Genomic DNA, 22,848 nt, shown 5'->3' with positions numbered 1-22,848 from the left:
CCCGTGGCACCGAATCTCAGGGCCCAGGTCAAATGACTTGGGCTTGCGGGACTCAGGCTGCAGGGCTAAAAATTGCAGCATAGACGTTTGGGCTCAGGCTGGCGCCCAGGCTCTGAGACCCACCCCCCTCCAGCCTGCACCTGAATGTCTACACTGCAATTTTTAGCCCTGCAGCCCGAGCCCCATTAGCCTGAGTCAGCTGACCTGAGCCAACCATGGCCATGCTGCGGGTCTTTTATTGCAGTGTAGCTGTCCCCATTAGCTACCTTCAAAAGGGCCTTCTGCTGGACCCAGGCTCACCTACGTGTTTCAAGGAATCTCCTCTCTCCTTTACCCTGATCACAAGCCAATTTAAACTGTGATTTTCACACATTCTCCCTCCCCTGTAAGGTTATTAACCCTACAGTTCTGCACTCACCTGGGGGCAGAAGTGAACCTCCAGCTGGGACAAAAGCAATATGTCTACATAGCATTTCAGAAGGAGCCTCCAAGCTCAGGACTTGGGCTAGCGGGGTTTCCACTGGTGCTTTAAAAGCAGCTGTGTAGACAGCACTTTGAAGTTATGGCTTGGGCTGGAGCTCAGGCTCTGAAGCCTAGGGAAGCGGGTGGACTTCAGAACCAGAGTAACAACTTCAAAGAGCTGTCACACCCCTATTTTTAGAGCACTCGCGCAAGCCCTGCTAACTCAAAGTCTGCAAATCCGGGTGAAGAGGCTCGCTCCAAAACGCTGCGTACACATACCCAGGGATGGCTAGCTTTCTGCCAGGCTGTTGTCAAGGCAATTACAGGAATCTGTAAGCGGTGAGTATGGGGTCACTGAATCAGGACTGTCCCTGCAGCCTGAATGAGCCGCTCCCTCAATCCTCAGAGCTCAGCCTCGGCAGCGAGACACACACGTGGGTTTCCTTTGTGGCAGCACAACAAGCTCTGTTCAAAGATCAGCTTTTGGGAATAATTAAACTTTTACACACCAAAATAAAGGAGAAAGTCCATCTCAGAAAGGAAGAATCGTTGTTATTCTCCTCCTAAAAACACCTAATTAGTTAAGATAAATATTCACAAGGAATTCTTTCCATAAACATCTTCAACTTCTGTTGGTTGTAAATGGTGCTAGAAAGGCAAGGTGGATAATAAAACCTCGGTTAAAAAAGCAGGAGGAGATGAGCCACTGAAGAGACACACACTCGCTGAAAATAAATAGCTTGCAGCTAAGTCAGACGTAAAAAAGAAACCAAACCTACATGAAAAGGGGAGAGAGAGCACGTTATTGGCAGAAGCATCTACTTAAACTCCTGTTAAAGGAACGGACCTGCAGAGTATAACTCTGTGCACCAAACCAAAACACAAATATTGCAAGGCAGTTTAAACGTGCCTCTGAAAAAGGAATAAACTTCCAGAGTACTGAAAAGCAGTAGGACACTTGATCTGATCAAAGAATAGATCTGTTAAGCGGGAGACATTTCCATGCATCAACCCAAAATCTATTTCCTGGAAGAGCAGATACTTTGGCAACGGAGAGCAACTAGAAGTAACAAACCTATTAAGAAAAGCTTTGGTACAACAGGAGGCCTTTTCGTTTCACAGGTTTCTACTTTATACCATAATATATACCATGCGAGCACTTCATCTGCCATTAGTTCTGAAACCCTCTTCGTCCTCTGGAAAGAATAAAATCGTCTTGCCAGAAAACGTCTCCCATTAGTCATAATTAGAGTAATTCTGGGTAATAGCCATTCTGGTTGGTCATTTCCATTTTTACTTTATCAGTGTTTTGCCTCTCTCTTACACCTCTCATCAGTGGATCTCAAAACCCTTTAAAACCTCCCTGTAAGGCTGGGAATTATTACTCCCATTTTACAGATGGATAAGTTAAGGCATCATGTCATTAAGTGACTTGCTGTTTACAGTGTTGTTGTGGAAATGTTGGTCCCAGGATATTACAGAAAAAAGGCGGAATTTAAATTTCAGTTTGAGTGCGAATATCTAATGATTTCTTGTCTCATTAAGTGACTTGTGTACGGTAACACAGTGCAACAGTGCCAAGCCAACCCTAGAACCCAGCAGTCCTCTCTCCCACTTCCCTGCACTAGGATAAAAGAGTTTGTACTTTTGGGGTATCAGCAGAAGCCAGAGACTGCATACCTTTTTAAAAGTATTGATCTGGAGAATAAGAATTTAAAGCACCAGGATGATATTGGTGGAAATACACCCTACACTATTATTCTAATGCTGTAGCTTTGCCCTCTTTATCTGCTACAAACAAAAGAATCAGTCAGAATAATAGGTATACAACCGTGAAGAAGAATTAAACAGCTAAAACGGAGCAACATTTTCAAGCGAGGGTAACAACTGAATAGGCACTTTGGAATTGCATTAGCTAATTTTACACCTGAATCCTGGTTTTGTTCCTGTGCGCATTCACCTTCTCTAGCTGTCATTTGCAGCCTTTGCTGAATTAACTGTTTGCTGGAGACACCTAACTTTGGGGGCTGTTTTTACACTGTTATTCTAACTCCATAAGATCCACGATTGGATTTTATTCTCTGTGGCAGGAACATGCAGCTGGTGTGGAAAGAAAGTACTTGCTCCGCCGCTATATGCAACGTGCCCCCAAAGGTATTCTTGCAGTGGTTCAAAGGGTGGGAAGGCATCTTTATTAGCTCTCCGTGCCGAATCTCAGCTTTGTGGAGTGACTAAGTGAGGAAGTTTTGATCATCAGGATCTCAACAAAACCAATTTGCACACTTAGAAAAAAAAAAAAAGAAATCGAATGCTTTTAGATACTCTCAATACAATCATTAACGATTCTAATTTAAAATATTTTCACCCTACTGATTTCTGATTTACACAGATAAAATAATATTGGAAAGTAATTAAGATTAGCATAGGCTTAATTATGCTGCATTGCAGGGTCAGAAGTGTCATAATTAATGTTCATCGAGAGGTAATTAATTTCTAAAACCTTTGGAGACTAGTCTTCATTTCCCCCTGCATGGTGACTTTATTCTTGCAGATCTGCTGCTTCTCCTTACACTACCTAAACAGCATTTTAATTAGAAAAGGAGTACTTGTGGCACCTTAGAGACTAACAAATTTATTTGAGCATAAGCTTTTGTGAGCTACAGCTCACTTCATCGGATGCATTCACTGGAATGCATCCGATGAAGTGAGCTGTAGCTCACGCAAGCTTATGCTCAAATAAATTGATTAAGTCTCTAAGGTGCCACAAATCCTCCTTTTCTTTTTGCGAATACAGACTAACACGGCTGCTACTCTGAAACCTAGCATTTTAATTGGATCACAGTTGACATGCAAGCTGACAGTTTTTGTCCTCATTTATTTTAAATGGAAATATATGTGCTTTGGTGTAGGAGCATTTTAAAGGTGGGAAGCATTTGATTGTTATGAAAGTAATGGTAAGAGCTTGGAGTCCTGAAGGGCAGAGCCCCATAAATCTGAAAGGAAACTGTCTAAGACCGTGGTTCTCAACCTTCCCAGACTAACTGCACCCCTTTCAGGTCTGATTTATCTTGTGTACCCCAAGCTTCACCTCACTTAAAAACTCTCCGGCTGCCCAGCTCTGACAACAGAAGTAAGAATGGCAATACCATCCCATGACACCCTTCCGAGCTGCTGCTGGCGGCGGTGCTGCCTTCAGACCCGGGCAGTTGGAGAGCGGTGGCTGCTGGCCCGAGTGTTCATGGTGTTTGCGGTGCAACAGGACTATTTTTGAAACCCTGCTCCCGTCATGCCCCACAATACTCACTCCCAAGCGCTCCCACATTGATTGCTGGATTTTTATCCCTCTCCTGCTGTTATGGCAGTGGGTCTTGCAGGGCCTGCGGGATCCCAGCCCTGCTGCAGGGCTCTAGCACCTGTTGTAAAACTAGGCAAATAAAATGAGTTGACGTGCCCCCTGGAAGACCTCTGCATACCCCCCGTGGTACACATATCCCTGGCTGAGAACCACTGGTCTAAGAGATGGCTGGTGCTGCGCAGCCACTTGCAGAAGCAATGGGCGCTTTCAATGCTTTATAGTCTGTGGCCACACAGTCCTGGGCCAGATTCTGATCTCAGCCATACCGGTGTGAGATCAGATAATGTCTCATATAGATGTCATCCTAAGCATTCCAGCCCTGGTTCAGGAAAGCCCTGATAAATTGGAGAGGGTTCAGAGAAGAGCCACGAGAATGATTAAAGGATTAGAAAACCTGCCCTACACTGACAAACTCAAAGAGCTCAATCTATTTGGCTTAAAGAGAAGGTTAAGGGGTGATTTGATTACAGTCTATAAGTATCTACATGGAAAACAAATATTTAATAATAGGCTCTTTAATCTAGCAGAGAAAGGGATCTCATGATCCAATGGCTGGAAATTGAAGCTAGAAAAATTCAGACTGAAAATAAGGTGTAACGGTGAAAATAAATAGCCAATGGAACAATTCACCAAGAGTCCTGATGGATTCTCTATTGCTGACAATTTTTTAAATCAAGACTGGATATTTTTCTAAAAAATATTTATTTTGGGGACATTCTGTGGCCTGTGTTACACAGGAGTTCAGACTAGATCAGTGGTTCTCAAACTGTGGGTTGGGACCCCGTTTTAACGGGGTCACCAAGGGCTGGCATTACCCTTGCTGGGGCCCAGGGCTGAAGTCTGAGCCCCACTGCCTGGGACCAAAGCCCAAGGGCTTCAGCCCTGAGTGTGGAGGCAGCTCAGGTTAGAGGCCCCCGCCTGGGGCTGAAGCCCTTGGGATTTGGATTTGGCTCCCCCCCCCACCAAGAGTGGTGGGGCTCTGACTTTGGCCCTGACCCCCTGCCTGGCATCGTGTAGCATTTTTGTTGTCAGAAGGGGGTCGTGGTGCAAAGAAGTTTGAGAAGCCCTGGAATAGATGATCAAAGTGGTCCCTTCTGGCCTTGGAATCTATGAAAGTGCTTCAATGCATGCTTACTGAATAAGGATGCTTTCCTGAATCGGGCCTTAGAGGGCAGGTGGGAAGGAAAATGGACAGTGTTTTAACGATTAGCCCTGTATAATTTCAAGAGAATTCTAGGAGCTGAAGCTACCAAGTCTGAGGGGCACCTCACCCTCTCCATCACTGCACTTTACCCTCTCAAGGTGTTCTATAGCAGGACGATGCTGTAACAGGGAGACTGTACCAGACACCTGACCTCCCATTCGTGACTGCCTGGTCCCCTCCTCCCCAAATGCAATTGCACAACATTCAGCAGAGCTACAGCAACTTCCTACAGGGACAAGCACTGTAACGTTAGGAAAGTATTAGAGTATTTTTAGCTGTCTCGTAATGGGATTTTGCAGCTGAAAAGGAGGAGAGCCAGCATCATGTGACAAGTCCGCTCACCGGAGACCACAGTTTGAGAACCTCTGAACTGTGTTTGTTAAATTGCTGTATGGTAGGTGTCCTGGAAATACGCTCCCTGGGGCCTAATTCCAGGGTGTCAGCTAGGAGATCTGTAAGCTCCAGTACCAGCGAAAGGGTTAAAGGGGCAAACATGCAGCTGTTACCTGTACTTTCATTTCTCGATCTGTGTCCCAGATCCGGATAATCCGCACATCTCCTGATGTCATGAGAAGCCCAGTCTCTTGTTCCCAGTCCACCACCATTCCTGCTCCTGAGAAAAAACACAGGACATGGAAATTATTCTTCATATAAACACAGACAGAGCTTGACAGAGCCAAAGACCAAGTTTTGTGATCTGATGCTTTTTAGTACAGCTAGGAAAATCTTAAAATCACACACACACACACTCACTCAAAATTGGGCCAAACCAGCTGTTCCTGAGTTCTAAGTGACGTCCCTCACTCACTGGACTAGGCGTGCAATAGAAGACACTGCTCCCCCCTTGAGCTGGAAGAGGAATCTCTCTGCTCAGCAAAGTTCCCTTCTGGCAGACACTCCAAAAGGTCCACATGGCCTCTACAGGAAAATGGAACCAGCCCTCTGCAGGACAATGGAGCCATACATTATTCATCACCCTATAAAAAGACTAGGCTAAAGAGTGTCTTGAGTAGACTGGATTGGCGTGAGTTAGAGCACCCAGCAGGGTGACGGCGCTGCTTTCAAAGGACTATGGAATCTATGGATTGCCATAATTTCTTATCCCCACTCATATCGAAATATTGCATGTGATTAAGAGGACATGTTTTTACACACGGAATGGTGAAGCTGTGGAAGTTGCTGCTGCAGGATATTGAGTTAAATAGCTCAGTAAGACTCAAAAAAAGTGACGTGTATGGATACGGAAAACATTCTGCAGTTACACTACATAGAATACATGTATAAGGGCTCTCAATCCTCATGCTCCAGGGCAAAAACTGATTGCCAGCAGGGGTCTAGAAGAAATTTCCTCCCATGGTACTGGAGCATTACAAGGGCTTTACCTTACCCTGAAGCATCTGATACAGACCCCTGCTACAGACACGTTGGCCGACTATATGAACTAGTGATCTTTGCTGTGGCAAAGAATGGCAATTTCTATTCAACAAATTACTGTCTTTCACCCCTTCTCCCATTGAGAGGATTAAGTGGTAAAAGCCATAGAGAGAGTCAACAGTGCGTAAGTACACAACATACGAATGGCAGAGAAAGGTAGCTACTTTGGACTTGGGAAATAGCAGGCTCTGCAAACTCCTAATTGGTAGGGTAATTTCCAAGGAAGAATTCCCGTACATTTAATTAGAATGGTCTTCTTTACACTAGCTACAAGCTGCCTGCACAGTGCCTAAACATTCTGCTTTGAACAGAAAGCTATATACCAATTATCTTTTGCTTCCTCTGCTGGGAGACTGACTGACCCTGGATCTGTGGGTTTCTCAGAGAGATTTCTATGCATATGAACATACAGAAATGAAAAAAAAATCCCAGGGCAAGGAAACCTGAAATGAATTTCATTGCACAGATGTTTGCATTCTCTTACATGCACAAGTTCTCTTTTATACAAACCAAGATAGAATCTAGTGTCTCCTCTTTTCACAAGCAGCTTTGCACTGGTGCTCTCATAGTACAGATTAGAACATGGTGCCAAATGCAAGGTGGGTATATTACAGCAGAAGACTCACAAGAGTCAGACACTAACCCTGTAATAGATTAGGATTGCGGCCTCATTTTTCTTGTTTCCATCAGGACCTTTTGTGAAAGATTCTAATGCTAGAAAGATCCCAAAGAGACACACAGAGGTGCCTTCTCAAAAAGGGATTCAGTGAGTTTTTTTCTGATCTTGCTCTTCAAAATTAGCACTAGCAGGAATTTAAATACCTTGCAATGCTTTGGTTGCCATTCGAGGTGCACTGATACCATTTAGCAAAGCAAACATCCTAACTGCCACCACAAGGAAAGAGGTTAGGCTGCCACAATTGGACAGGGCATGAAGCACAGAAATGGAAGCACCTTAATGAATAGTAAGTCTGCTTTGAGGACAATGGGATTACAGTGTTTTGTGCAGATGCAGACCTAATTTGCTACCTACTTCCCCTCCTGGAAAAGCACAACCGAGCCTTCTCCTGATCCCACCTTGTACTGCAGGATCAGAAGACAGTGACATTGATGGTCTCATCTTATTACATGAAATTCAGGACCCACAGTTAAGCTGACAGTTCATATCTTTATCTTGTGAGTCAAACTGACTGTTACTTTGGATTGCCCAGACACTCTGAGGGCTGCTAGACATCCCAAGCAAGGCAGTGGTTTAGCTTATAAGCACCTCCAAAGTGTTTTCATTTGTCATCTTGTTTATGGTCCATGACAAGATAAACCTGGCAGGCCTGAGATGGATACGGCCATTACATCACTGATGGAGTTAAGTAGGCAAGGCTCTGTTTGGCAGTTTTAAAGCTCCCAAATTTCCATTCATGTTCCCCAGTTTGAAGACAATTATCTTCTTCAGTTTGGTCAGCAGCAATAATCCCTAAACCAACTGGAACCTGCAGATTTTCCTCCACTGGGAGGGATAAGGAGAACATGAGTCGTAGGGTTTTGGCTGGTATTGTTGGTGCCAATGATTAATAAGCTTGTTCTGGGGTAGCCATGGGAAATTTGTTCCTTTCATCGTCACTGGGATCTTCAGGAGGGTAAGGGGAAAATTTTGTTTCTTACAAAGGTGGAGGTTTCTCATCAGGAGAGATTTTACAAGTTGGAAAGAGCAAGAAGTCGCACCAAGGAATCGTGCTGTGAGAGATTCCACTTCTGGAAAGGAAGAGGGATGGAAATTTAATTTTGAAGAGGATGCTTCACATATGTAGGAGTCCCCTCCAGCTAGGGAACACATGGAGAGACTGCATCTTGCAGAAGGGACTTCCCTTTCTTCAGCACCCAACAAAACTAAAGTTCAAACTGGGGAAAGGTGTGTAGGAGTGGGTGGACTGACTTACAGGTCATAGATTCTAAGGCCAGAGGAAACATGATCATCTAGTTTGAACTCCTGTACAACACAGGACAGAGAACGTCCCTAAAATAATTCCTAGAGCAGATGTCAGAAAAACATCCAATCTTCATTTAAAAATGGTCAGCGATGGAAGATTCACCACAGCCCATGGTAAATTGTTCCAATGGTTATTTATCCTCACTGTTAAAAAATTAAATCTTATTTCCAGTCTGAATTTGTCTAGCTTCAGCTTCCAGCCATTGGATATACCTTTCTCAGCCCGTTATCAAATATTTGTTCCCCAGGTAGGTACTTATAGACTGTAATCAAGTCACCCCTTAACTTTCTCTTTGTTAAACTAAATAGATTGAGTTCCTTGCATCTACCACTATAAGGCAGGCTTTCGAATCCTTTAATCATTCTCGTGGCTCTTCTCTGAGCTCTCTCCAATTTATCAACATCCCCCTTGAATTGCGGGCTCCAGAACTGGACACAGGATTTCAGCAGCAGTCACAACAGTGCCCAATACAGAGGTGAAACAGCCTCTCTGCTCCTACTCGAGAGTCTCCTGTTTATGTACCCCAGGGTCACACTGTCTCTTTTGGTCACAGTATCAAACTGGGAGCTCACATTCAGCTGATTATCCACCATGACCCCCCATCTTTTTCAGCCACTGTTTCCCAGGATAGAGTCCTCCAGCCTGTCAGTATGGCCTGCAGTCTTCGTTCCCAGATGTATAAATTGACATTTAACAGTCTTAAAAAAACCCATAGTTTGTACCCAGTGTACCAAAAGATCTAGATCACTTTCAATCGGAGACCTGTCCTCTTCATTATTTTCCACTCCCGCAATTTTTGTGCGTCATCTGCAAGCTCTATCAATGATGATTTTATGTTTATGTTTTCTTCCAGGTCATTGATAAAGATATTAAATAGCACACTGGCACTCATAGGGAAATCTGGTAACTGAATCTATGGAATTTTTAAAAACCTGTCAATTTTAGGGCCACGAACCTGGACAGTACAGCTCCTTTAACAACATCATTTCTTGAGACCACATCTTTCCTGCATTCTTGGATGATAAAACACATTGTCTTCCACAACTCAAGAAAACAATTTTGAAAGGGGTTTTAGGTAACATAAGGGCTAGCAGTTCCGCATGATGTGAAAAGCTATATAGGCAATGCATATCAACAACCGATCTTGAAGCTGTAACTTTCTATGGCTGTTCCCTGCAGGATTCCCCCTGAAAATCAGATATATATCTCAACGGGACAGTTCCCTGTATAAATTTCAATAAATAACCCTGGCGTTGAAAGCAGATTCATTCCAAGTGTGTGCACTTATTTTTATCATCGCTGGAATGTGGCCAACCTGTACTTGGCATTTTGATGACTTTGCAAATGCCTGTATGGACCACAATACAAAAGCATCTCAGAGACACCCTGCTGATCTTTGGAACAGGGGTCCTCCCGGGTGAGCAATGAGGTGTATCTCCATTTTAATGTCAAAGAAGCAGTGGGAGGACTGCATTACCTCATTCTTCATTCATTCCTAAAATGTATATTTAAGTGCCACTCTTTCCATGCCAAGCACTTCCTCCAGTGACACAAGAAGAAAAGGAAGAGTATCTGTGACTCTGGGAATTTAATTTAAAACACCCAAAACCCTTGTCCTGAAGTAGCAGCTTCTCCAATTACTTTATTTCCATCAAGGAAGTGTCCTTACCGAAGGTGCTTCTCTCTATTTCTCCACCCTCAAAGGAACAGCTACCAACCCTCAAGAAAGATTTGGGGTTTCACTTTTACCTTCGTCTTCCCATGCTGGCCCTCTCTGACTTTGATCTCAGCACCTGGTCCCTGTTGGCCAGCTCTGTATTAGGGTTGGCAGTCTTTCTGCTGCAGCCTTCTCCCACAGCACAGCTGACAAACTTCTGTACACGTCTTCTTGGAATCCAACACCCCCTCCCCTGGCTGCTAACTTTAACACCTTGAGATCTCAATTGCTGCATCTCCCCTTTAGCCCCCACCTCTCTTATCTAGGTTGCTTACTTACTGCCAGGGAAAGTGTCAGTTTTATTAAAAGGCAGAGTGGAGACCTTGAGAGGCCAAGCTCCTGTTCTTTCAGGATATGATATTTGAAATTTTTCATTTTGTTTTGGGAGTCCTGGGGAAAGCAGTGGGGGGGGGAGGAACTGATGGGAGGGAGTGAGCTGGTGAGCACGTGCTGTTTTCTCTTCCCTGGGATGAGAAGAATAAAGCCATTCTTGAGGTATGAGCGAACACATGTATTTTGTATCTGAATCAACAAACCCCACAGATCCAACTAAGGTGGAAAGTGGGTGGAGGGGAGACAGAAAAGGTTTCCCACTCCAGCCTTCTCTCCACATACACAGAGCCGCAAGGCTAGGAAATCAAGAGTATGCTCAAGTTTATAGGCTTTCAAGGATTTATACAATCCCTTCTGAGTTTATTTCATCCCCACCATTTGATTTTGATGTCTGGACTTTGTCTGCTCACCTGTGAATACTCTCAAAGGAAATCCCCTTTCCTCACTCTCACAACCTGAGCTCACGGTGGCATGTGGAGAGAGGTGATGTGTGGAAACGTCAATACTGACTGTACAGCGTTATTCAAAGGAACTCCCTTGTGTACCTCCTCTTAACCAGAAGCCTTCTGCCTCTCTAGGGTGTGCTGAACTAAAAAATAACTAATTGGGTTTTAAATTTCTGAGCCATTCTATGCCATTCCTATTTTGGAATAACACAGGCTTGCATGGAAATAACAAAAGATGTGAATTAAAATCCATTTAGTTATTTTGGTGCAACTTTGTTCTCTTTCCACACAAGCATTTTAAGGAGGCTCCAGGGCCAATCTAGACACAAACAAGAAGCTGTGGCCTCGTGCCCCCTAGGTAGTTACTTAGCACCTTTGCTGCTGCTGGGCTTTCATTATTTTTATTTATGTTATTGTAGTGCCTAAAAGCCCCATTCGTGGACCAGGATCCTATTGTGCTAAGCAATGTACAGAGAACAAAAAGATGGTCCCTGTGTGATGCTGCCAAACCAGGTGCCAGCACTTGCCAAGGCTTTAGGCCTCAGCCAGGCACAGACAAATTCCTTGCTGTAAAGCAGTGTTTCACCAGTGCGTTGGGGCTTGTCTACACTTACTGCACTGCAGCGCTTAGTGAAGACACTACCTATGCCAGTGGGAGAGCTTCTCCCGTCGGTGTAGGTACTCCACCTCCCTGAGAGGCAGGAACTATGCTGGTGGGAGAAGCCCTCCCCTGAGCAATAAAGTCATTCCAATGTAAGTTAGTAGCGTAGAGCAGGGCTTGGTATGGTTAAGATGGGTACTGAACTTATAATAATGTGTTTAGACTTTATGAAATGCTTGTAAGTTGCTGCATGCAATAATCTCACTTACAATATCTTTATCACATGCTATAAAGTAATATTTAAGTTTTTGCTTTATAATTGTAAAAAGTGTTTGCCCTGAAATGGTCAGCCAGTCAGAAGGGATCATCTCTTGCCCATCAGGAAGGACTATCAAAACTAAATGGGCCACTGTGGAACATCACAATACAAAGACTATTTCAGGGGGAGGGATAGCTCAGTGGTTTGAGCATTGGCCTGCTAAACCCAGGGTTGTGAGTTCAATCCTTGAGGGTGCCATTTAGGGATATGGGGCAAAAATTGGGGATTGGTCCTGCTTTGAGCAGGGGGTTGGACTAGATGACCTCTTGAGGTCCCTTCCAACCCTGATATTCTACGATTCTATGACTTTTCTAATTGTCCCAGCACAGCCTATGTGCAAAAGGGCTCAGACCATCTTGAATTCTGAAAGAAGGAAATAAAGATAGTGAACAAGAACACTTTTCATCTCTTTGCTGTTTGGACTCTCACATGGCTGGAGCTAGGAAAGAGAAGCAGAGATCCTCAGGGTCAACCTCTGTTAGCCCTAAAAGACATTTAGTACTGATAGATTACTACAACTCTGCCACCTTTTAAAACCACAGACTGCAACTCATTTGTGTTTATATGTTTTTCTGCTTTAAGCTGTAAATAACTCATTTCTTTTTCCTAGTTAAATAAAGCCTTAGTTAGTTTAAGATACGACTGACAAGTGTTGTCCTTGGTGTGAGATCTGACCTGGGGTAAGTGCCTGATCTCTTGGGACTGAGAGTAACCTGAAACTTTTGTGATCTTTGGTTTATGGTACCACCTATCACTTAGCCCAGCTTGTCCAGGTGGCCAGATAGACTGGAATGCCCAAGGGGACTGTCTGTGACTCTATGATAAGACTGTTGCGGTGCTTCAGGAGTTCACATTTGTTAACGAGTTGGTGAAATTAATTATAGAATGTCCAACCAGTGTGAGGTGTCTTCCCTGCCTTTTGACAGTCTGCCATAAGGTTGGCACTGCTGTCATGAACCACTCTTGACACTGTGCCACCTGGCACAGAACAATCTAAGTACCCCACTTGTGGCCCATGAAGTCAATGGAATGTAAGGATGCCCCTAGGGCGTTAGCAGAACATGTGCTTTTGACATGGTGTATCTGGATTGTTTGGCCATCAGACAAATGGTTAAACTTGTACATTTTGGAGAACTCCTTCCACAACAGAGATAGGGGAAAGGGAAATCCCTGCTACATTTTCCATTAGGAGAATGCCTGGGAGCGAAATACTTGTGCTTGTTTTTATTGATTCACAGCTATTTCTGCGCTCTGGACAGAGTGCTGCTTGCATAGCATTGGCAGTATTGATCCTGCGTGGGAGTGTCTGGCATTTCCTTAAGCTGATGCCCAGTTATTGAACAGGGAAATCCCTTTGGCCAAGACTTTCTAATTTTAGCCTTTCACTTTGCCAGTGAATGCCTAGCAAAGCCAGGATGTTAATAGTAACACATTAGCTTTGCACAGTCCAATGCTACAGCTCTGTTTCTTGAACAGTCATACAGAGGGCAAAGGCCCTTAATTAGAGAGCTCTGAATCACACACACTGATACAATCACTCTTGTTCTGCTAATCACTACAGACACATTCCTGCCCTTGTCAGCTAACAAATATTAATAGTTAATGAACAGCCTAAGAAGATTACGTCAACTTTCACACACACAGAGAAATGGTATTCTGAGGAGTTCGCCATCTGTCTCACTCTTCAGGGGCTCATTCGAGAGAAGGGATTCATGTCCAATAACGCCCCAGGCTTCTGCAGCCAAAGACTGGGGAGTTACATACACTTTTATGGAAGGTAAAGGCAGGGCTTGAAATATTTACCAGACATGTACTAGCCAAAGGACTCAACCCACTAGACAAAGCCTGATAAATAAAGATGCACCAGCTACTCTTTCCTTTCACAGTTTGATATAATGGGTATGTCATATGTTTAACTAACAACACACAAACAAAAATACCACTGGCTCAAAGCAATATCTGTTGTCACCATTTGGAAGCCGTCATTCAAACCCTTTGATTCAAGGATGGTTTGAAATGTTCCTACCGAAGAAGGAGCTTTATGTAGTTAAGAGACTACCCACATCTCCCACCCTGCAAAAAGCCCCCACACCACAGCAGCCACATTAGATTAACCTGCTGTCCTCTGCACTAGGCACCTTGGAACATCCAGATAGCATCGAATACTCTTCATTACATTCCCCATTGTTCATTACCTACACACATACAAGACAAGGAATGGGAGGGACAGAAGAAGCAAAGCCTTCCAGCTGACATTCAATGGGATGCCAAGTCTGACTAGAAGGCCCTTCCCACCCCAGCTGCTCATAGGTAAGAGGAAAGAAATCACTCACCTCCCTGTTTACTTCTGTCAAGATAGATTGAAACCCTTCGGGCCAGACCTGTGAGAAGACAGGGAGTAAGGGATGATGCTAAGGGTAAGTGGGTCAGCCAAAGCAAAATAAATCTGAAAGGGTTAGAAAAGCAACTCAAAGTAAAGGGAAAGAACAGTGAAGGGAAAAACAGCAGCACCAAGTCAAGTACATGCTTCCAACCAGAGAAAAGGCTCCAGTTTGGTTGTAATCACAGCAGCCTTTCCCTAGGAAGCCATTTACAAGCTTCAGTCTGTTTGTCAACACCACAAAGTTGATTGGTAAATTCTTCCCTGAAACTGGACACTCTCTAGATCCTTTTTATGTTTTTGTTCTTCGGTATAAAATAAAATGCATCTCACTGGAGAGTGACAACGAACTGACCCACGGCATAAACACCTGTATAGATCAAGCCAAACACAAAACAGGAAGTTTTTGTCATTTCAGGCTTGAGCCCCAGGCAGTTAGTGCAACTGAAAGCAGACGAATGGGTTCTCCTGCCCTACGCTTCAATGGATTGCTAATGAACACTCAGAGAAAATTTACAGATGCTGCAGTTAGGCAACTCTTAAGTGGGGAATTAGCTGTAGAAGCGGGATTCGTTTCAAACCTTCCTAAACCCTGGACAGCCAAAGAAGCTGCAGGGAGGCACATTTACGGGATATGGCTGTGTTTAAATACGTTTTGAGACCCCTGCTTATGTCTTGCATATGGACTCAATGTGTTCAGAAAGAGACCCTGGTAGTCTGGTAACCAGAAGGTCTCACACAGAGCCTTTTTTGGGAGTCACACTCTGGTTCTCTTTGCTAATCTGGACAAAGGAAAGCAATGCAAATGTTATACAGGAGGAACTGGGAGGGGAACACAACACTTAGATAGATGTAATTAGATGGATTCAAGGCAGCTGGTTGTGTTTCCACACACTCCTCTGAGTCCCAAAACCTGGGTTTTAAAAGAGCTGAGATGCTAAGATTGGAGGTGGCAGTTTATGTTCCATTCTTTCTCACAGATACGGTTCATCTTGAAGGAACAATGTGAAAGTTGCAATTTCACTCATGGGAAGTGTTTGCACCATTTCTTGTCTTCAGACACAGCTGTGCAGCTGCACGGCACGCTGCTGGGCCAGACAGTGCGAGTTCTGAGTCATCTTATACAGGCTTCTTGTACAGAAACCTGAGGACAGAGAGAGTGCTGCTACTCAGCGATCGGACAGCCCTGGGATCGCCATCCACTCTCAAAGTCACTGACTTGCAAACCTCCTTATTTTTATGGTAAATACTTGAACCCCAATGTCCACAGCAGTAGGACCGCATCTTTACAGCAACTCCTACACTGCTCACTAGAAAATGCTCCAAGTTTTCCTTAAAAGCCACATCAGTTTTGCACTTGCAGATCTAATTTTTGCCTAGTTCAAAACATTAGGCTACTAACAACATGAACTTTGCCTCTTTTCAGACTTCATCCTCTGGCTGGGGACTTAGGGACAGTCCATACAAGAAAGCTGCACTGTTTTAACCAATGGTGTGAACCCAAATTGGTGCAACCCCTGATTAGACACTCTTATTTTGGTTTAAGAGAAGCTGAAATGGGGGTGGGGGGAGGGAAGCTGAAGTGGATAGGAAACTGGTTTGAACTGGATCGAAATAAGAATCTCTTCAACCAGAATAAAAGTGTCAACATACAGGGTTGCACCAGTTTAACTAAATCTGTTTAAAACCAATTTAAGTTAAACTGATACAACTTTCCTATGTAGTTATGGCCTCGCTTTGGTTCAAGCATCTCAGCCAGGTAAGGAACTGACGGACACTAAGCAAGACTACTTTGCTGTCGTAATACAAATTATTGCGCTAAAGCAGGGGTGGGCAAACTTTTTGGCCCGAGGGCCACAACTGGGTATGAAAATTGTATGGCGGGCCATGAATGCTCACGGAATTGGGGTTGGGGTGAGGCAGGGGGTGAGGGCTCTGGCTGGGGGAGCGAGCTCTGGGGTGGGGCCAGAAATGAGGAGTTCAGGGTGCAAGAGGGGGTTCCGAGGTGGGGCAAGGGGGATTGAGTGCGGGGCTGAGAGCTCCGGCTGGGCATGAGGGTTGTGGGGTATAGGAGGGTGCTTCGGGCTGGGACAGAGAGGTTTGGAGGGTGGGAGGGGGAACGGGGTTGGGGTGGGGGTGTGGCTCAAGGGTGCAGGCTCCAGGCAGCGCTTACCTCAAGCGGCTCTTGGAAGCAGCGGGATGTCCCGCTCCGGGTCCTACACAGAGGCGCGGCCAAGCGGCTCTGCTGTGAGCTGCCCCGTCCGCAGGTGCCATCCCTGCAGCTCCCATTGGCTGCGATTCCCGGGCAATGGGAGCTGCGGGGGTACCGTACAGAACGGAGCCCCCTGGCTATCCCTACCCATAGGAGCTGGAGTGGGGACATGCTGCTGCTTCCAGGAGCCGCGCGGAAAAGCCCCCAACCCTGCTCCCCAGCTGAAGTGGGATGAGCCCCAGAAACCGCTCCCCAGCGGGAGCTCGAGGGCCAGATTAAAACAGCTGGTGAGCCAGATGCGGCCAGCAGTTTGCACACCCCTGCGCTAAAGCCATGGAACTCCCATCACCTAAAACACCCTACTGATACCTTTTAGACCCCTGTAGGAAGTACTCTGGTTTCTCTATTAGGCACTATGCGTATTCTTCCTCTCCCCAATCTAGCCTGTTCTTCACAAATGAGAGAATTGCATGGAAAGCTGTTGTGTATCTTAATGTCTCATCTATTCCTGCTGCTTACGCCCATGCAAAGTCAGCATCCTGGTTGCTGTTGAGAAGATGATCAAGTCACAGAGGAAGGATTCTGACCCTTGGGGTGCGGATGAAGGGAGAGGAAGATAAACAGCAGGAGTAGCTGAACTCCAGTAAAACTTCTGGATTCATGTAAACATCCTTAGTGTAAGAGGGAAGTGAGGTGCAGAAGATTGAGACTACGAACATAACAGCTTCAGCGCTGGACGGTAACTGGCAGCAAAAGCTAGCTCTTCCGTTGAGAATCTCATTTCCAAGGGAATCACTTCACTGGGCTCCTTTGAAATGACTGAGTTTATTTCTCTCCCTACAAAGAAATCTACATTTCTCTTCTTCTGAATCAAATCCAATCATTCCCTGGATGAAAAGCAAAGAAAGCAACAAAGCCTGGACTTGCTTAGACCACAGGAAAGGAAAGGGTGTAGAGGATGCATAAGAGAAAAGGATTGTAAGTTTCAGCACTGATGTCTTGGCAGGCACAACTTCCTGACACTTACAACTAAATCAGCTTTTGCTTCTGTTTATCATCTATTCTGCAATGTCAAACATTGCTTCTGTGTACCTTCCTTTTGCTGCTGCTTTCAAGGTCTGTGGAGAGCAAGATGCAAGCCACAAATGTCCTGCCCTGATTAAAGGTGCGTGTAGGTATTGGGGGCGAAAAATGGGAGCAAGCCAGAAGGGATTCAGTCTGCATTTGTCAGCATCTCCTGTGAACTCTACTCATTATGCAGCAAGGAGTGGATGATAATGGGAGCCTTGACGAATTCCTAGAGTTCATTACCAGGACAATGGAAATAATATCCTGATTCCTGCGAAGGAAAAGCTTAGGCAGCCTCACTCAAAAAGGCTGATGTTAGGGAAAAAGAAACGGAGAAATGAGAAACCAAGCAAATGAGTCAAAAGTGCTGCTTGACGTGTGTGGCTGGTGCTGTTCTCTCTTCTGCTCCAGGGCAGGAGGAGTAGGTAGCCAGGCACTTAACAGCTCAGTGCATGGGCTCCTTCCTGCTTTTGTCCCTGCAAAGAGCAGGTTTCAATCATGGCAATTTTCACAGCATGCTGCAAACTCCCCGAAGTTTGTAATTAATTACGTGCGTGTATGACAGTGTGGTGCAGAGCTTGAAGTTACAGCAATCATACTTCCCCTGACTAGACTACCACAGAGCCAGGGACACTGTGAGGTGTGAAGGGAGAGGCACCAGTTCTGAATCCAACAAAGCAGCACAGGGAAAAACCAATGAATAGCTAAAAAGCCATCAAACAAGAGAAGCAGGAAAAAGGGGGGGATGTTAAAGGGAGACATATGGGAAGTAAGACTGAGTTGTAAAAATTGCTAGCCTTTGGACATGTCTACACAAACCTGTAGTTTGCTGCAAGCTTTTATCAAACAAATATCTGCAGCCTTGTAACAAAGGGCATGTCTACCCAAACATTTAGTTTGCAGCAAGCTGGGCTGTGACTCTACCCTGCACTAGCCTCCCATTCACAGTCCACGTGGACCCTGCCTGACCTGATGGTACGCATCAGCAAGGTGCACATGGACAGTTAGTGGGAGGCCAGCAAGTGTGGGGCAGATTCAATCCCAGCTCGCTGTGAATTAAATGTTCACGTACACAAGTCCTTTGTGACGTGGGTGGAAATACTTGTTGGACAAGTCACCAAGAACAGGCTGCGCTGGCTCCGGCAGTATTACATAGGGTCTAACAGAGTTAGACTGGATTAGCAGCAGGGAGTTTTCAAATAAGCTATGCCAGACTCCTGAGATGAGGTACACAGGCTGAGAAATGAGAGCTGCCAGAGCTTAAGGCCATAATGGACCACTACAATCATCTAGTCTGACCTCCTGCATAGCGCAGGCCAGAGAATCTCGCCCAGGGGTACCTGCATCAAACCCAAAACCGCTGGTTGTGCCACAGCAGATCCATCCAGCCTGGATTTACGGCGTTCAAGTGACAGAGAATAATTGTCAGACCACTGATGTATCCTCAGGCCTTGGACGGCGAGAACACTCGCCTCCCCCAGTAATACCCTGAGACAGGTTTCACCGTCACCCCGGTTAGACTCCTGGTTTCGGCATTGTGCATGGTTGGGTGGCCTTTCCGCATGCAGACTAGCTTGGTATTTTTTAAGTTCCCAGGTGGTTTGAGTCTGATTGTGCCACCGTCCTGTACATATCAGATGTACATTGCCTACGCTTCTACCAACTCTCGACCCACAATAAGTGACAGGGAGTAAGTGCTAAAATGGAACACAAGCTTAGTGTGGCCACAAGTGCAACGTGCAAAGTTGTGCAAAGGGTGAGCAGCCAATCAAAGGGAAAGAGGAAATAGGTGAGCTATTCATAAAACCCAAATCGGGGAAGACATAACCACCTGCTACAACCAGTTCAGGGTAGGAAAGTGCTCAGTACACCCTTGTTCTGCAGTTCTCTCCTCAGGAGCAAAATAAGTTAGCTTAGCTCCAGGCAACTCCAGCAGAGCCTCTGATGGACAATGTGGCTGTGCTCCTCTATTCCACTGTTGGAGAATTATCCTCCATCTCTATCCCCTTGCACTGCTACTCCCCACCTGGCTACTCTAGTCATACTTAGCTCAGAAGAGCTTGTGTTTGAGGTTCATGTGGACAAGTGGAAAAGGAATCCCTTATCAGGGCTTGGTAAGACTCCACTCCAAGGCCCAGAGACTGTTAACAAGGATGTTACTGAAGGCTGAAATAGAACAACTTGTTCCACTTTACCTATCCCTAGAAAAGGTCCCAGCAGGGTAAGTTATTTCTACCCCCAGATGAGAATTCAACACAGACCCACCTCGTGTGGTTGGCAACATGTCCGACAAGCCCTGCCAGGCAGTCACCATCTCGGGATTCTTTTCCAGGTCTGCAAAGTTCTTCCACACTCTGACAGCACCATCATCTTGAGAAGCATAGAAAAAAGGCAATGTCACTGCTGGTACAGACGTCACTTAGTTACTTGGGAGCAGATGGAGAAAGGAAAGATAACCTGGAATTGTAATCATGGACTCCTAAATGGAATGAAAATGTCACCTGACCTTCCAGGCCCCTTTCTGAATGATTTCTCCTACACCTGTTTATAAGGGTTCTTCTTCTCTCTAACCTTATGTCCATGCAACCTAAGGGATTATTTCACCAGGGACTGCACTAGGAGAGTGAACACCTTAATTTAGTTGTAAATCCTTCTCTTTGAAAACAGTTCATTTTCACTAGGACTTATCTCTTTTCCTTCCTTCCTATCAATGCTAAGAACCAAAGTACTCTACTAAATACAAAACACAACCCAGTATGAGAGCTTCACCAAAGCCCACCTTCTTGGCACAAGTCCTTCATGCCAGTGTCTCTTCTAATTTTGCCTCCGCCCCCGTAAAACTGTTTTGTGCTAGAAATCAGTAATTTGAAAGAGAAATGTCCTAGAGGTCTCACAATCCCTCTCACACATTTCTTAATTATGCCATAATTGCACACTTCAGGGCTGACTTTGAACAGCAACTGAAAACATGTAGACCATCAGATTTACAACAGTTCCCTGGAAGAAGTAAATCCCTCTCACAGCTCCAGAGACTGACAAATGGAAAAAGCAGAACTTTGTGTTTCCCTACAATAGGGCAATCTACAGAAGTTCTTTTCCCAGGTGATTTGTCAGGGACAGGGAAGAGACTTGCAGAGAAATTTGGAGCCATTTGAGAAATTATAATGTAAAAAAATACACAGGCAGGCCATGCCCATTCTACAGCTAACCCTGTGTTAATAACACTATTTGACAGCACAGTTGTAGCATGGTATCCCTGTCTGCTGTGGACAGGATTTCCTTCCCATTAAAAACAGTGCTGACTGAAATTGTGTGGCCTCCAGAGGTCATCTATACAATAAGGTTGTAACATGGTTTGTAACTGTGCTGGGGGAGGACTCAAAACCATTCATCAAATGAATCAGGCGGCAATCGTGATTGAAAATGGTATCAAGAAGTATTTACTGCATCAAGTTCAACTCAAAACAGTTAAATTATTCAACCCTGCTAGCCATAAACTTCTCTCAGGAGCCTCCCAGGCCACGAATTCCCATGGTAGGGTGAATGGACCAGCCCCATAAAGGAGAGGGGAGGGCTCAGAACATCTCACATGCATCTGAAGCCTGTCAATGATTCCTCCTCTCTCCTGCCCTTTGACGATTTGGTGACCGAGGCTGAACTCACCTGTGGCAGTCAGGAGCAGAGAGCAGTCTTGTCCATTCAGGTATTCCATTGCTGTGATCCTGGTATAGCGAGGGTTCCCATTGTGGAAATAGTCCAGTTTCTCCCCCTTCTCCCAATCCCAAAAACTGGGAAAGGTAGTGGAATATCAGGTCAGATCTGTATTCACTGAACAAGCCGTAAAAAGCAGCTTTCCCACTAAAGTGTCACTAAAGGTTATATGCACTGGAATTAAATTTGTTTTTCTCCTTAGAGTATTGAGTGTCTTTTTATTAATGCCTTTCTATAACATCATCTCCAGCTTCTGCAGAGGAAGTAATAAGATTAATATCCTAACCTGTTATAAATCTAGTTATAATGAGGATCCTCTACCTACTGACACAGAAGGCCACTGTATTTGTTTAACACAGGAGAGATGCAGACTTCAAAACCATCACATACTGCACCTAAGAGGAGCCAAGTCTCTGAGGGCTTTCCATGTCCAGCCAGCATGAGTGGGACCATGTGGGGGCAAGGTGTTCAGCCCCTGAGGTGGGGTGAATTATGTGTTGCTCTGGACAATACTAGGAACAATGCTGCTAGGCTGCTGAAGGAGCCTGCCCCACCCCCACCCTCAGCTGGAAGGAGAATAGCTATGGAAGTGGATGGGGGAGAAAATGAGGACAAGCATAGCATCCCCTCAAAGAATTCAGACCACTTGGTGTCCATCATTGGGGCTGACAGTCCTTACATGTCCAATCATGACCCTGGAAGCCAATCCCTTAGGGTCAGAAAGGCAGAAACTCTTACCAGATGCTGTCTTTATCAGCTACTGCTATACATGGTGTGAATGGATGGAACTTCACCACGGAAGGAACGCCTGGATTCCTGTTCAGAAAGATTTGATCATCTAGCCGTGAAATACCTGGGGGGGAGGGGGGAAATGAGAGAAAACCCAGACTTAATACCTGGGAATCAAACCACAAAAAGGATATTGTTCTCTACTTTCTGTACAATCCTCAACCTATCCTTCTAAGCTTCACACGTGGCCAGTTCCTTTGTCCCACCAGACTTTGTGCCTTCTTTTATACCACCCCTTACTCCCAACTAGCATATGCCAAACCCTCACCATTCTCTGCCTCCCAAAGCCTCCTTAACCATAACCTATCAGGTGATCATGAGTCCCTTCAGGACATTGTTCTACTGGTCTAGCAAAACTCTTTTGCTTAGCAGAACCACAGACACTTATGGTGCTACATACGCAATAATAGTTTAAGTTGTTCTCTCCCTAAACCAGAATCCTTCACTCTTGCCATGTTGCTCCAGACCTAAAACTGTTGGCCTCCCACAACTGGCCTATTTGGGGCTGATGCTTCTCCCTCCCCACCCCACCCCACCCCACCAGAAAAGAAAACATGCCATCTAGGAAGAGCCTATGCTGGAGATGCTTAGTCAGTGAGCTCTCTCCAGGACAAGAGGCTCATATCCTCTGTGAGAGCGAAGAGCTGCACAGCTCTTTTCACTGTCTCGCACTCCTGAAGTTATAGCTGGGCATCTCTGGCAAATTTTAAACTGGATGAAAACTTTTCTCTACAAGACAGTGAACGTCAAAGCTGCTCAGAGCAGTCTAGCAAGTGGGCTAGGTGTTCGTGGGTTCAGATCTCACATCAGGTCTTCAGTTCATATCCACTGA

General features: G+C 45.2%; 1 protein-coding gene across 6 annotated transcripts in view; it reads right to left on the bottom strand.

The window, feature by feature from the left end:
• Nucleotides 1-22,848, bottom strand: part of RPTOR (regulatory associated protein of MTOR complex 1) — a 313,806-nt gene that overhangs the window by 12,372 nt on the left and 278,586 nt on the right. For 4 of the 6 annotated variants that reach the window (XM_073312077.2, XM_073312081.2, XM_073312080.2 and 1 more), the window contains 5 exons: nt 21,966-22,080; nt 21,180-21,304; nt 19,782-19,886; nt 14,190-14,237; nt 5,528-5,634 (listed from right to left, as the gene is read on the bottom strand). In XM_073312077.2, coding sequence (XP_073168178.1) covers nt 5,528-5,634; nt 14,190-14,237; nt 19,782-19,886; nt 21,180-21,304; nt 21,966-22,080 — 500 coding nt within the window. Of the gene's footprint in view, nt 1-5,527; nt 5,635-14,189; nt 14,238-19,781; nt 19,887-21,179; nt 21,345-21,965; nt 22,081-22,848 lie in introns of those variants that run through there. The other 2 variants (XM_073312078.2, XM_073312082.2) reach the window with 2 other exon arrangements.

The sequence above is a fragment of the Lepidochelys kempii genome, chromosome 14, assembly GCF_965140285.1.
Source record: "Lepidochelys kempii isolate rLepKem1 chromosome 14, rLepKem1.hap1, whole genome shotgun sequence".
NCBI lineage: Eukaryota > Metazoa > Chordata > Testudines > Cheloniidae > Lepidochelys > Lepidochelys kempii.
The sequence above is the reverse complement of the archived record's forward strand: the minus strand, read 5'-3'. Positions and strand labels throughout refer to the sequence as shown.